Source organism: Hyla sarda, chromosome 4, assembly GCF_029499605.1.
Source record: "Hyla sarda isolate aHylSar1 chromosome 4, aHylSar1.hap1, whole genome shotgun sequence".
NCBI classification, from domain to species: domain Eukaryota; kingdom Metazoa; phylum Chordata; class Amphibia; order Anura; family Hylidae; genus Hyla; species Hyla sarda.
Genome location: NC_079192.1, coordinates 142,542,186 through 142,557,347, shown reverse-complemented (window position 1 = coordinate 142,557,347; position 15,162 = coordinate 142,542,186). Strand labels below are relative to the sequence as shown.

General features: G+C 44.4%; 1 protein-coding gene across 3 annotated transcripts in view; it reads right to left on the bottom strand.

Annotated features, from left to right (window-relative positions):
• The window catches only part of DMXL2 (Dmx like 2), a 184,816-nt gene that overhangs the window by 103,477 nt on the left and 66,177 nt on the right, over positions 1-15,162 (bottom strand). For all 3 annotated transcript variants that reach the window (XM_056572295.1, XM_056572293.1, XM_056572294.1), the window contains exons 13-17: positions 12,212-12,333; positions 9,182-9,271; positions 8,446-8,557; positions 6,705-6,824; positions 775-1,002 (exon numbers count right to left, since the gene is read on the bottom strand). In XM_056572295.1, the coding sequence (XP_056428270.1) occupies positions 775-1,002; positions 6,705-6,824; positions 8,446-8,557; positions 9,182-9,271; positions 12,212-12,333 (672 nt within the window). The remainder of the gene's footprint in view (positions 1-774; positions 1,003-6,704; positions 6,825-8,445; positions 8,558-9,181; positions 9,272-12,211; positions 12,334-15,162) is intronic.

Genomic DNA, 15,162 nt, shown 5'->3' with positions numbered 1-15,162 from the left:
GCATTAATCTATGCAAGTTTGGGACTAGCGTACATTTCTATGTGCAGTGCAGGATCTGCAGATTTATTAAGAGATATGCATCCCTTAATAAATCACCCAGATCCATTGGCTGCAGGATTTTATTGCAGACTATCTTCGTAAATCCCCCCCCCCCCCCATCATTCTCAGTCGCAAAGCTCTCCATAGTGATGCAACTCCCTAAATCTCCTCCATTTTATAGTTTAACACACTACCTGTGCGCTAGGTTCAGATTAAGAATAACATCCTCTATGATCTAAAGCTCCCACTCCTAATATCAAAGGCTTTTGCTTTAGAATGCACTACCCTGAACAAGAAAAATTATTCTCTAGTGTGACCTAAAAAAAATATCTTTTTGGGTAGATCCATCCCATTTCCTAATTGGCTATTCTTCATTTTACTATTCATTCAAAAGAATACTCACACATATCTGTACAAAACAGATACATGCTGGCTTACCCTCTTTTACGTGTAGCAAGCCATCTTATAGGAAATGGCTGAACCATTGAAATGATCAATCACTTCTTTCCTCTTTTGTCATCCCTATTTCCATAAAGATTGTAAGCTCTTGTGAGCAAGGCCTTCAATCCACTGGTAGGAATCGTTAATTAGTTTGTTAATCTACAATGTTTGATTTCTTTCTGTACGTTTACCCTCTGAAGTGTAAAATGGAGGAATGTGTGTGTCTTTAAAATATATATCACAAGAATATATCGCAAACATTTTTCTTGCATATCCTACTAAAAATAAACTTACCTGCTGAAGGTGTTGCTCTTATTACTTCTACACCACCGGGGATATCCAGTGGATGGCTATATACTAGCTTAGAGCTCAGAATCAATTTACTGGCTGTCTGAAGATTAGCAATTGATGCAGAGCGAGTCAAGGGGCTTGTGCTCGGAAATGTATCCGGAGAAGACTCAACAGTGATTTGCCCAGGAATTGTGAGAAAGTTTTCTGAAGGAGTTTGGTCTGCAGGCTTTGCTTTAAGACAAGAATAAAACATACTAAACACAGGGATAATCTCAACAGTTTTAAAATCTTTCACCAGGACAATAAGAACAAGCTACAAAGAAAGCCACAGACAGGTTGTAGGGAGAAAAAAAAGCCTTAATAGGTCGTGAGAATTTTATGAAATATGTGGGCGAAACACATAACGCTTTCCAGGTATCTCTTTCAACTCCAAAGATGCCCAGCCCCCCCCCCCCCCCCCCCCCCCCCATGGAGTGGACATTTGCAGGAAAATATAAAAGCATACTAGTGTACCCAGCTAGTAAATAAAATGCCATCCGGGCACAGAAAGTTTTACGATCGTATAAAGTGAATGGTAATTCACGTTTAAATTCAGTATAATGTTTAATAAATCTCTGCACATGAATAGTATTTCTTTCCTAGAAAATCTTTCTGCTAATTTTTTTTTATTTTCCTTTACCAAGACAACATATTGACGGCCTGCCATATCCTCCAGTAAGTGCTGCAGGCCCATATATGTTTATTTAGTCACAGCAGTGCATCAGTACAAGAGGCAGTGCCTGGTAAAGTATAAGCCAATTTAGGGGAACCTCACCCAAACTTCTTTCTGTTGTATATGCTTCGGTATCTTATATTTACGTAGAATTTTTTTTAATATCTGATTTAAACCGAAATAAATGTTTTCAGTAAGCACACAGGTCCAGATTTACTATGGCAAATGCAACAGAAATGGTGTTGCATGACTTGCACCACATTTATTATTTATTGTAAAAAGTAGATTTTTTAGGCTTACCGTAAAATCTCTTTCTCGGATCCATTGGGGGACACAGTGACCATGGGTATACCTTGCTGCCACTAGAAGGCTGCCACTAGGCAACAAAAAAAAAGTCTGCCCCTCCTGGCAGGATATACCCCTCCTACATGCTCTGAGCTAATCAGTTTAGTCGCAAAGCAGTAAGAGAGGACCGACAGGGAAAGAAAAAAACAGCAGCTGTCCGAGGGAACCACAGACAAAAACAACCAAACTAAGCCCGGACAGACAAGTGAAGCAAAGACACCAAAACAAATGGTTGGGTGCTGTGTCCCCCAATGGATCCTCCGAGAAAGAGATTTTACAGTAAGCATACAAAAAAATCTACTTTTCTCAGTCGGCTCCATTGGGGGACACAGAGATCGTGGGATGTACCAAGGGGTGGGAGAAAGCCCAAGCAACTCAGGTGGAAGGCTGGGCCACAGCCACCTGCAACACCTTACGACCCAAGCCGGCATCAGCAGACACAAAAAGTGTGCACCTGGCAACATTTTGTAAGTGTGTGAAAGGATGACCCAGTGGCCGCCTTACAGACTTGCAAGGCCGAAGCACTATTGCGTAGAGTCCAGGAGGCCCCGACGGATCGAATGGAATGAGCCGAGACCCGGAAAGGTAGTAGGATTCTGAGATGGAAGAACGGACCAACCGTGAAATGGTCGCCTTCGAAGTCATTTACGACGACCCTCCGGAAGCACAAAGAAAGTCACACTGATGAAAAGATGAAGTGACCAAAAGGTAAGTCCATACAGCCTGAACCATGTTAAGACAGTAAAGCGGACGCTCCCTGGGATGGGACAGAGCTGGGCAGAAGAACGGGAGGACGATATCCTCATTTAGGTGAAAAGAGGAGACCGCCTTAGTAAAAAGGTGGGGATCAGACAGAAAACAACTTTGTCCTGGTGCAGGACCAAGTAGGGGGTACTGCAGGAGAAAGCCGCTAGCTCTGAAACTCTCCGAATGGAAGTGACCGCAATGAGAAAGGCCACCTTCCAGGAAAGGACAGGAAGAGGAATGTCCTGGAGGGGTTCAAATGGAGCACCTTGTAAGGCACTGAAAACCAGCTGCAAGTGCTGCCCTGGCGATTGACATACGCCACAGCTGTGGCGTTGTCCGACTGGACCCGAACAGGACGGTTCTGGAGAAGACGCACTCAATGGAGGAGGCAAAGGTAAATTGCCCAGAGTTCCAGAATATTGATGGGAAGAAGAGCTTCCTGAGAGGACCAACGGACCCTGGACCATCCAATCCCGGAAGACCCCCCCAACCGCTCAGACTGTAATACGTTGTGATGATCTGCCAGTAAAGGGGCAGGAAGGACCGTCCCTGCCAAAGATGAGGACACTAGAGAATCCTGGGGGGGGGAGGGGGGGGAGAAGAATCCTGTGATCGAGGGGAACCAGAGACTTGTCCCACAAGGGCGAAGGCAACGGCTTCCATGGCCACCACCATATGACCCAGGACTTCCATTCAGGATCGAATGGAAACTGGAACAGGACGATGGTGAAGGCGAACACCTGCTGACAGAGCGGTGCTTGTCCGGCGGGAGCCGGACCCGGGCAGCCGTCGTGTCGAACTGGGGTCCCAAGAAGATCAGGAACTGGGTGGGTGTAAGGTTGGACTTTCCCTGGTTGATCACCCAGCCGAAACGAGACAAGGTCGGTAGAGTGAGGAGGAGAATCTCCTGATTCTGGTCCCTGGTTTGTGAATTGATCAGGAGGTCGTCCAGGTAAGTGATCACGGACACACCTGGGGCTCAAAGGATGGCAATCACCACCGCCAGGACCTTAGTGAAGACCCTTGGGGCTGTGGCCAGGCGGAAGGGAAGGTCCACAAACTGAAAATGACCTTCCGGAACTGCGAAGCGGAGATACTGCTTATGAGCTGAAAAAATTGGGATGTGAACATATGTGTTCCGTATATCCATTGATGAAAGAAATTGTTCTTGATCCATGGATGCCACCACAGAATGTAGAGACTCCATACAGAAGGGACACAGTAGTATGTGGCGGTTGAGGAGCTTCAGATCCAGGAGCTCTCTTTTTTGGGGATGACGAAAAGATTTTAGTAGAACCTTGAAAAACACTCCCTGGGAGGAACTGGGATGATCACTCCCTGAGCGAGAAGAGTCTGAAGTGCGACCCGAAAGGCCGCCACCAAGGAAAGAGAATGAGGAGGTCAAGAAAGAAAAAAGCGGTCCCTTGGAAAAGGAAGAAAACTCTATCTGATAGCCGTCGGAAATGACATCTCAGACCCAAGAGTCCTGCATCTGAGCCAGCCAAATGTCCCGGAACAGGGACAAACGACCTTCCACCTGAAAATAATTCTCATGTGGGGCGTCCCTTCAGGTGGAGGTAGGCTTACGGGTGCCTGATATGGCTGCAAACTGGCCTGAATGGTTATCAGACTACTAGGGGGGGTATGCCTTGAGGACGCTGGCCTGGCTGTCCGACCCAAGCCAAAAGACCAAAACGGCTGAAAGGAGGTCGACTTCCGGCAGGGCTCGGTTTGGCAGGACTTGTTCTGCGGTAGTAAGGAGCTCTTACCTCCAGAAGCCTTGGAGATGACCTCGTCCAGGTGTTTTCTGAAGAGCCGGGTCCCAGAGAAAGGAAGTTTCGTGAGAGACTTCTTAGAAGCGGCATTGGCATTCAAAGCCTTCAGCCACATAGAGCGACTAATCGCTACCAGGTTACCTGTGGCAAAAGCTGCACAACGGGCGGACTGTAAGGAAGCAGAGCACACGTAGTCTCCAGCATTTTAGTGTTGAAGTGCAAGATCTGCCAAATCTTCCAAGGGGCCCCAGATAGAATGCCCTGGTGGAGCTGGGAAGCCCAAACAGAAAGGTCTTTGGACACCCAAGAAGAAGCAAAAGCAAGAAGCAAGGATGAACTTGCCACTTCAAAGGGGAACTTGGCCTTTGTCCGCCGGATCCTTAAAGGAGGCTGCATCCGCCAATGGTAGAGTAGTCGATATTGACAGACTGGAAACCGGAGGATCCACAGCAGGCGGTGTCGTCCATTTTGCAGTTAGGTCCTGGGAAAAGGGAAACTGTGCCTGAACCTTCTTAGTCCCTTGGAAGCGTTTGTCTGGATGCTTCTATGCGGCTTCCATCAAGGTGTCAAATTCAGCATGAGAGCTGAATACCTTAGGAAAGCGAGGGGAGCGATGGAAGGAAACTTCTGGAGCTGGGTCCGAAGTTCTGGGGTCCTCTAGGTGAAAGGTGTCCCTGATGGCTGAAACTAAACTGTCCACCATGTCTGACACACTGGTTTGGTCCTCTGGATCAGAGGCAGAACCTGATGCCTCATCTTCCAGCTCCCCAGGAGAATGGGAGCGGGTGGAGGCAACCTCAGATAAAGGCGAGGCAGACCTGGCACGTAGACCTGGAGACCTAGGACAGCAAGCAGATGAGCGACCTCTAGAGCAGGGGCGCTGCTGGGGAGCCGGGGAGGAGGAGCGAAACCCATGAGGGGAGCGCCTGTCCCGAGCTCTGAATTCGGGAGAAAAGCCAGAAGATAACACCTTGTTTTGTGAGATCGCCCAAAACAAGGATCAGGGGAAGGGGAGCGAGCAAGGAAGATCTCTCCAAGGCAGTCACCACAGAACGGGAAACCCGTGCCAGGTCGGAAAACGACTGGGATAGGGAGGAAACCCATCTGGGGGGGGGGGAACCTACACGCACCGGCAGGACATCCTGGGAAGTACCAGGAGGGCAGGGGCGAGCCGTGGTGCAGGCAGGTCAGGTGGATTCACCTGAGAGAGAGAGGGGATGGCCCAGCCTAAGAGGGGCGGAGCCAGATCCAGCCTGGTCCTCATTGGAGGAGAGGAAGGAGGCACCCAGATATGACCCCAGCAGCGTAGGAGGTTAGTGAATGCACTGACAGGCCATAGGACAGCGGTGAGAAAGGGGCTGGGACCCACGCCAAAATGCCTGGCCGGCTGGGAGTGGGCAGAGCAGACAGTGCATAACTCTATGCCTGTCCCCCTTTTTCACATATGGGTGGGGGGGTGGCAGGACAGGTAGTGCCATGCTCCTGAACCCCCACCTAAAGAGAGAGAAATAAAAGGGAGGAAAAAAAATCTACATACACATCCCTAACTAAAAAATAAGAAAGTAAAAGACCAGGTCTGGAGAACTCCAGACCTGTGTCTGCCTCCGAAGGATTAGCTCAGAGGGGTATAGGAGGGGTATATCCTGCCAGGAGGTGCCGACTTTCTTTTTGTTGCCTAGTGTCAGCAAGATATACCCACAGTCTGTGTGTCCCCCAATGGAGCAGACCGAGAAAAGTAAAACAAAAAGACCCGGTTGTGCCCCTAGTGAAGACTGTCAGGGATATGCAGAGCAGGATAAAATACAAATTGTTGACCTTACCAGATGGTGTTGCGCTGAGAGCACAACACCTAAAGCAGCATGTGGGAAAAGACATTTGATGAGTAGCCACAGGAGCAACCCTGTACAAGAACCACCACATTGGGTAAGGTAAATGTATAGAAAACTCAAAAGATTACCTATTACTTGTGTGCCAACTAGACCGAAGTGCAGGGGTCAAATCAATTTATTTATCTTCAGCAGGTTTTTACTGTCTGGCAAAACCTGATGAATATACTGGTCCAGGGTCGAAACGCGTTGTTTCTATTAATAAATAAATTGATTTGATGCCTGCACTTCGGTCTGGTTGACGTACCAAGCAACAGGTCATCTTTTGAGTTTTCTATACATTTATAAACGTGCCAATCTTTTGTCAAACATTTCTGATTTAAAGTAAGCAAATTTTAGCCTGTCTATTGCCAGATTTATCATTTAGCCTAATACACATTGATAAATCTGGTGCATTTAAAGACTGTCTGTCAAAGTTCACTCTGAGAATTAGACAGTTATGGTAAATTCCCACTAAGAATCTCTTACCAACACATGCTTGCACAGACTTCAAATGAAGATGCCACATATTTAGAACAGAACGGTTTTTGCCATCTTTTTCTATCACAACTAGGAAAAATTTTTCAGAAAAGGGAGGTGGTCGGTAACCTGTAAATAATAAAACAAAAGACTTCAAATTAACAAATACTTTATTTTGCTAGCTGAAAACATCATCGTGTCAGGGCATTTTATGCCAAAATATGCACAAAACAGCACTTGTTTTTTAAATCAGATAATAAAACATGAAAACAATGTAAATGTAGAAAAGCAATAATACATTTTTTTAACTGACTTCAAACAGTACTAGATATTTAGCTTAGTCAAAATATTAAGGAATATACAGGTTAAGAATTGTGCTCCACCAAGAACACAAAGTTTACAATTATTTCATTTTAGTATTTTACTCCTTGCCTTTTAAAATCCCAAATTTTCCACCTACAGGGCCATACAAGGGGCTGTTACAACATGTTCTCTTTATCTTGTAGATTAATACAATTATGAGGATAGCAGCCATTACTTACTTGCTTAAGCTCAACTCCTGAGCATGTTTCAAAGTTCTATTGTGGGCACATAACATACATAAGTTTTGATTGGTGAGGAATTCGGGTGCTAAGACCTTCAACAATTGCTAAAATGAACAGGTAGAAATGCTCACTGAGCTTATTTATTTCACTCGAAGGTTTAATTGCTAAGGAATCCACTAATCACAGGATGTGGGGGCTGTGGCACCATATAAATGGAGCAGTAGTCAAGTGCTGCCACTTCACTCCTTTCTATATTCGGCAGTCCAAAAAATTTGAATGCTAGTGTGCATGCTTGACCCTCACCTAATTAAAACGGGGGGCACAAGTCCCTCATTCTGTGATCAGTGGGGGTCATAGCAGTTGAAACCTAACCAAACAGGCACTTATTTTGTGGATAAAAGAGATGTCTTAACTCAAAAAAATAAATAAAAAAAAAACAGACACCTAACATTCATAATGCACATTTCAGAAATAGAGGCTTAAAAACTGTTTAAACCTAGTGTATGCTGCTGCAGGACAGGGTGAGAAGGGGGGATGAATGTGACAGAGGAGGGAATGTGACAGGGAGGGGAATGTAACATGAAGGGGGAGAATGTGACAAGGGGGGGGAATGTGACAAGGGGGGGGAATGTGACAAGGGGGGGAGTGACAAGGGGGGAAGTGACAAGGGGGGAAGTGACAAGGGGGGGATGTGACAAGGGGGGGATGTGACAAGGGGGGGATGTGACAAGGGAGGGATGTGACAAGGGAGGGGGGGATGTGACAAGGGAGGGGGGGATGTGACAAGGGAGGGGGGGATGTGACAAGGGGGAGGAGAATGTGATACGGGGGGGGGGGAAATGTGACAAGGGAGGGGGGGATGTGACAAGGGAGGGGGGGATGTGACAAGGGGGAGGAGAATGTGATACGGGGGGGGGGAAAATGTGACAAGGGAGGGGGAATGTGACAAGGGAGGGGGAATGTGACAAGGGAGGGGGAATGTGACAAGGGAGGGGGAATGTGACGGGGGAGATGTGAAATGGGCGGGGGGGGGGAGATGTGAAATTCAATGCAAAAAATTGTACCACTTTTGGTACAAATTTCCAGACAGAATCATACCGCCAGGGAGGATAAAGGTTGAGGATAAACAAAAAGACTTGTTATTTCTAGATAATTATTATGGAATGTAAAAAAAAAAAAGAAAACAGTACTCAGAAAGCCCATACCTTGGGATGGCTGAAAGAAAACCTCTTCTTTTACTTTTACTTCTTTGTTTGGCTTGTAACCCAAAATAAAGTCTTCTTGGAACACATGAAGCAGCTGAGTTCGTGATCCACACTGTACATTTTATTAAAATAAACATGTGCTTAGTCACCACTAGAAGATTTTATATTAGCAACCATTACAGCCAAAAAATCCATTACATGAACACTTAAAAGGTTCTCTTTCTCTCCTTTGATTAATAATCAGATATTTTTTTCTATATTAGCATGGAACATGTGCAAATAGTTTACAGTAAAAAATAACAAGAAAACAGTAGCATGCACTCACCGCAGAGATGTGTCTTTCCGTCCGGAGGTCCGGGATCACAGGGTAACAACTAGCGGGTACCGGAGCGCTCAGAGGCTACGTCAGGTGTTTTACGTGACTAAGCGCCCTTCGGAAGAAGCGCGCTTAGTCACGTGAAACGCCCGGCGTAGCCTCTGAGCGCTCCGGTACCCGCTAGTTGTTACCCTGTGATCCCGGGCCTCCGGACGGAACTGTTTTATTGTGCTTGTATTAGTTACTGCCTCTATATTGCATGCACCCCACAGGTGTCACCTACCCCGTTGGACCTGTATCTACCTCCATCCAGATATCCTTTTATAGCTGTACAGACATTTATTCAGTGTGCTCTCCTCCATCCATCCTTACTACATTATATAGTTTACAGTAAAAGCTTAAAAGTACAGGATGACTTACCTTATTAGTTATTGCATCAAGCTCAATGATGCAGCCAGGCCGGGCTGTAGACTGCTGGCTGACAATGTTAAACACTTCACCAATTAGTTTCTAAAATTACAAATATAAAATTAAAAGACTGAAATATTATTTATACTTAGAGGAGAACAGCATTTCCCCTCGCTGTTGCAAAAAAATCACTTAAAGCATTACTGTCACGGTCATCCTACTGGCTCTCACTCCTAAGACCCGTTGCCATTGAGTTATTAGCCTGGGTAGTGGGTGGCATTGCATTCCGCTCCCTGGCCGGCTGAGAGAGTAGTCTTTTCAAAGAAATGGAAGGATCTCACGGACAGCCAGGGAGGGACAGCCTGTGCAATCAACAACTCAACTCCACCTTTAAAGTAACACTTTATAGGTGGAGATTTATCAAAACCTGTGTAGATGAAATGTGGTGCAGTTGCTCATAGCAACTAATCAGATTGCTACTTTCCTTTTTTAAATAGGCAATCTGATGTCTGGTTAATATGGACAACTGTGCCACTTTTCCCCTACACAGGTTTTGATAAATAAAATTGTGGTATCCCGGTACCGTATCCTATCCGGCACCTTTTTATTGTGGGTCCCCATAGCCAGAGTCCCTACGACGTCGGGGTTCCTATTGTCCTATCAACCCCTAGTCACCTCTCATCCAGATAGTTATTGCACCAATAGCTTACTTAAGAAGCATGTAAATATTATATAAAAGCTCTATAAATAGTTAATTACCTGTCCCATAGCGTAGCAGGACCTGCGGGTCACGTGGTTAGGTGAACTCTATGGTATTTCTGCTTGAGGACCTTTGGAGGTCCTTGTGACGTAGTCAATCCCATCACTCATTGTAACAGTGTTTGTAACATTGAATGACGGATGTTCGGACCAATCAGATTTGCCCTGCCCATATAAAGGAGCGGCGGCCATGTTCTCGCTCTCTTGTTCCTGTGCAAGCAAGCAAGAAGCATCTGCGCTGCTGAGATCTGTGAGTCTAGGCCTGAACCTTGCGCCGATGGACGATAACTTCTAAATTCTCACGCACTCTGCAAGATCATCGGACCTTATCTATCCCCTAAATCCGGACGGATCTGCAATAATTACCCTAAATTCAGAGACTTTAATTTATTAAAGTCATTGTTCATTGGATGTACCGCAAGCACTTAAGTAAAGTTACCCAAGTTCAAGTACATTGTGGACCTTCAGTCATTTCATTACATGCACCTGTCGTTTCTGGGAAGGGCAGCGATAGGCCGGAGAATTACCTCAGCATACTAGCCCTCAGCCTGGCGTCACGAACTATAGGGTTAACATTAACCCCTTATCTACTACAACATCCCAACTACCATACACCCCCCCAAGGCTACCACAAAATGTACCTGCCATTTCAGGTGACTTTCCAGGATAAGCTGCTCTGTGTATGTACATGAGGAGCAGAACAATTTTTGGCCATTATATAACTTGTATATTGCCTTTTCTAGCAGATTTCTGTTGTGCAGGTTCTCCCTCTAATTTTCCATTCACCTAGAGCTGATGGGTGGGGCCTAAAGTATATGGTTGCTCCCATACACTGTGCACCGCTTAAAGAGCAGCAGCCACAGCAGGAGCAGTTTAAACCGGGTATAAAGCCCTGGGGTGAGATCTCTTACTTACAGACTGGTTGTCTCTGTCTCCCTGCAGACATGTATGTAATGTGATCCCTGACTGAGCGCCAAAGATAAACTGTGAGCAGACAGGAAAAAAGGTTTTTCAGAGAGGAAGACAGTCTATTAGTGGGGATGGGGGTAAATTGATAACAGGAGAAAAAATGGCAGTGCATTTTTAAACCTTTGTACTTTTCTTTCATTGTTTACTTGTGTCCTGAATCCAAAACAAAACTAATTTTTTAAGTTGTCTTCATAAAAAAAAAAAACATACCATTTAGCTCCTATTCAGAGAAATAGAAGATAAATCTGTCAGATGGACTTTCTGTTCTCTCACTGTTTGAGCTGGTGAGTAACCCACTCTGCCTACCTGCTGTTATCTCAAAGTATGGACATAAGAAAGAGAAACCTTGGAGGACAGCTGACACAGGCTGGCAAAAGGGGGAAAATTATGAAAGGCAGTCTTCCGGGAAGAATCATATGGACTGTGTATAATTATGGTGGGATTATAGAGTCAACACAACCAGCTGCATAAACTCTAGGAGCAAAAATAACCACAATTGTTAATAAAGACCTATAGGGAAAATGTTTTGCGGTTTTCTTGCACCGTAACAAGTACAAAGCAAGAATTAAAAAAAAAAAAAAAAAGTGTCCATAGCCTTTAAAATGGTGCCCACTAAAACAGTCAAATTAAGCAATTTTATTTTACTCTGCAAATATATTTTCTGCTTTGAGATTAATTTTAACTCATTGTTTTTTTTCTTTAATAACCTCCTTGTTATGATTCTCTGGATCTTAACTTTTTAGGGGAGTAATTGTTCTATTGCACCGCAAAACTTCCTATTCTAAGCCAGATTAGTGTGCTTTACTAAATATATGCATTCCCCATTAAATAACATTTTATGATCATTTCAGAAATTTGCACTGTGCCATTCCTCTGTTATCCATCCAGAAATGTGTACGGCCAGCTTTCCCAGACCTCTGAAGCCCCTAGCAGTTATGGCATGCTCAGTGTGGCCACTGCTCTCTCATCGCCCCCCATTAGCTCACTGTTCTGGGACACAGGCTCTGATGTCAGCCGGACAGTTAAAGTTGCCAGACAGTTTCCGCTGCCCTGGAGATGACAAAGGGTCCGTTATAAGTACCTGTCCAGGTATAAGATTAGGTATTGGGGACATATGCACAAGTAGAAGTACGTGTGCAAATGTCTAGTATCAGCGCTGATTCTGAAATATCGCTACTAGAAACTATTCTACAGCATAGGATGATGGGAAAGAATAGCTATGCCACAAAACACAACTACTGATTCATTGCACAGTAACTTTTGATAAAAGGTACGGTTAGAAACAAGCGTCAGAGCAGAAAACACAGAACTTACAGAGGATTCAGGGTCTGATAGTTCATCAAGTAACTTCCTTGCGTCAACCACTGCTTGGTACAGCCTCAAGTCACTCCCATCAGAGGCTACAAAGCAGGCGCTGGCTGAGTTACAATATGTGCCTGAAAAATAAAAAGGACAATGAGCTGCAGAAAGACTATTGATGCTATTAATAAACCACATAGGTTTGGCACAAATATTTCTACTCCTAAAAACACTGCAAAATAAAGAGGCTTTCCCGCCACATACTGCAGCTATCTCAATGTTGGGATTTGTTGTTTAGAACTGGTTAGCATTTTGGCACATTTTTAACTACTTCATTACTGGTGCTTTATTTTGTTTTTAACACCTAAATGACTAGAAATGATTTATTATGTGTATTAGGGATCGACCGATATGGTTTTTTTTTAGGGCCGATAGCCGATAACTTATACCGATATTCCGGTATAAGTTATCGGCTATTTTTCCCCCTGCGACACCGCTGCAGATCATTGATTTAAAGCGGGCGCTTTAAATCAATGCACTGCAGTGGCTTTTGTGGTGCCATAGGCCGCCGCCACCACCCGCTTCTCTCCCCCTACCTGTCAGGGGGGTCCGGGCCATCCATCCTTCCTGTAGTGTCCGGCGGCATTCCGGGTGGAGGGTGAACCGGTCCGGGCTGTCCTTCTCCGGGGGTGCTCTTCTCCACTCCGGGCAGGCTCCGGTCTAGTAACGCAGCATAGACGCCGCTGCACAGTGACGCCCGTGCGCAGCGACGCACCTGACGTCACGGCGTAGCGGCGTCTATGCAGTGTACTAGGCCGGAGCCTGCCCGGAGTGGAGAAGATCACCCTCGGAGAAGAAGGACAGCCCGGACCGGTTCACCCTCCAGCCGGAATGCCGCCGGACACTACAGGAAGGATGGATGGCCCGGACCACCCCCATTACGGGTAAGTTTAATTTTTTTTTATTGACTCGGAGGGTGGGGGAGGGGCCCGACCGGTATAGTGGTATGGGCAAAAATCCATACCGGTTCATACCGGTATACCGCCCAGCGCTACGGTGGGGGGTGCGACGCGGTGCGGTGGGTCGGGGGGGGGCGGGGCATTATCGGCTTATTGGCAAGGTAATTGCCGTTACCGATAATGCCCAAAATCGTGATTATGATAATATCGGCCATACCGATAATCGGTCGATCCCTAATGTGTACTATAAATGTTTATAAAATAAGTAAGCCAAATCATCACTGTATCTGTCTTCTACTACAGTACTTTTATTGATTATGAGATAAGAGCGCATTCACTTCACGATTTTGCTATATGGTTGCAGTATACATTTTCAACTTGAAAATCATATGCAATCGTATAGAAAAACGTATACATTGACCTACCATACAAAAACTTACACAACTGTGTAAGTTTTCGTGTGTACATTTTTTTGGGGAAAAATGTATGTAAGCATAACTATTTAGATAAAATGGCTTGTGCCAAAATACAGATGCAACTTATCAGACAAAAACAACTGGCTTCCATGAGTTGCACAATGTGTTTAATACAATTTTTCAGCTTGCTCAACATATGGAACAGCTTGTTGAAATGTTGGAGTGGCCCTGTTGAAGGGGTATGGCTTTAAGGAATATTTGCTGTAAAACTGGACAACTAAGTGAGCCAACTTAGATTAGACAGTCTAAAGATGTATACATTTACTGTGATATATCTATTTACAGATTACCATATGGTAAAAAAATAACCAGAATTATTTCACATTCAATATAATATATAATTTAAAACTGGTTATTTCTTGTTGAATAAACTAGCCTTTATAGATAAAGCTCTAACAGAAGTCTTAGTGTTTCATCTGTGTTCTATACAAACATTGACCGTGATAATGTTCAGGTAATAGTCATAAAAACATAGAATGTGTTGGTATTAGGCCCATCTAGCATTTTATGTGTCTGCAGGTCACAACAGAAGGCTATGTGCACCCAGCTTCTAGGTTCATATTTTAAGATTTATTAAGGCTGTTTTATGTCTAAAATAAGGCCAAAATTTCAGCCATTCGGTCCTTTTATTGCTACAGCAAATGCTAGTAGGCAATTTCCAAATAAGCCATTTTTTGGAATAAAAACTTGGAAAAAAAAAAAAGAGGGAGTTGCACTTAATTTTTCAACTGTAAAATTTAAATGTATTTGAATTCAACCGTACAAAAATGTTTTTTTTTGTTAGTTTTTTTGACCAATAAAACCATCTGTTTTTTAGCACAAAATACTGTGTCTGAACATCACATATTCACAGCTACTCTTCGAAAATTTTGACAAAGCTGTAGAAGTAATAAAGGGCACAGTGATCGGCCCTTGGTGTTTACAGAACCTTAGAAGACTTGGTGAATCTAATGTATGTAAATTTATCATTGTCAGCCGCTCTTCCAGTTTACACACCACAATGTGTGGCCAACAACAATATTGTAATGGGTGCATGAAAGATCTGTTTGCTCATTCGCCATCTGATCACAATGTCCCCTATTTACACGAATAATTTTTGGGACAGTATAAGACATTTGATTAGCTGAAGAGCGAGTGTATTCCTTGGTGAAATAATAGCTGATTATCTCCCCATTGTTACTTTGTAACTTCCCCTTTTAACAACAGGAGACCATGAACAGTGCCTGTTTCTGCTGTCAGATTCATGGTGGAATGTCCAAGGACTACTGCCTAATACAGTACTGTGGAAGTTTTCTATAATCTCACAATTCACTATGATTTATGACAAAACATACCGCAGTGAAAAGTAATGATTTGGCTGGTTAAATTTTCCTGTTTCTTAATAGACAGGCCATATAGTTGCTCTTGAAATGGTTTTATATTGTTGTGTGTTATACAGAACATCTTTAGGAGGGACATAACATGTTGAAAATGCAGTCAGATCTGCAGGTAGTATGTTACAGAACAGTAAGGGCTGAGCGGGTTGAAAGAG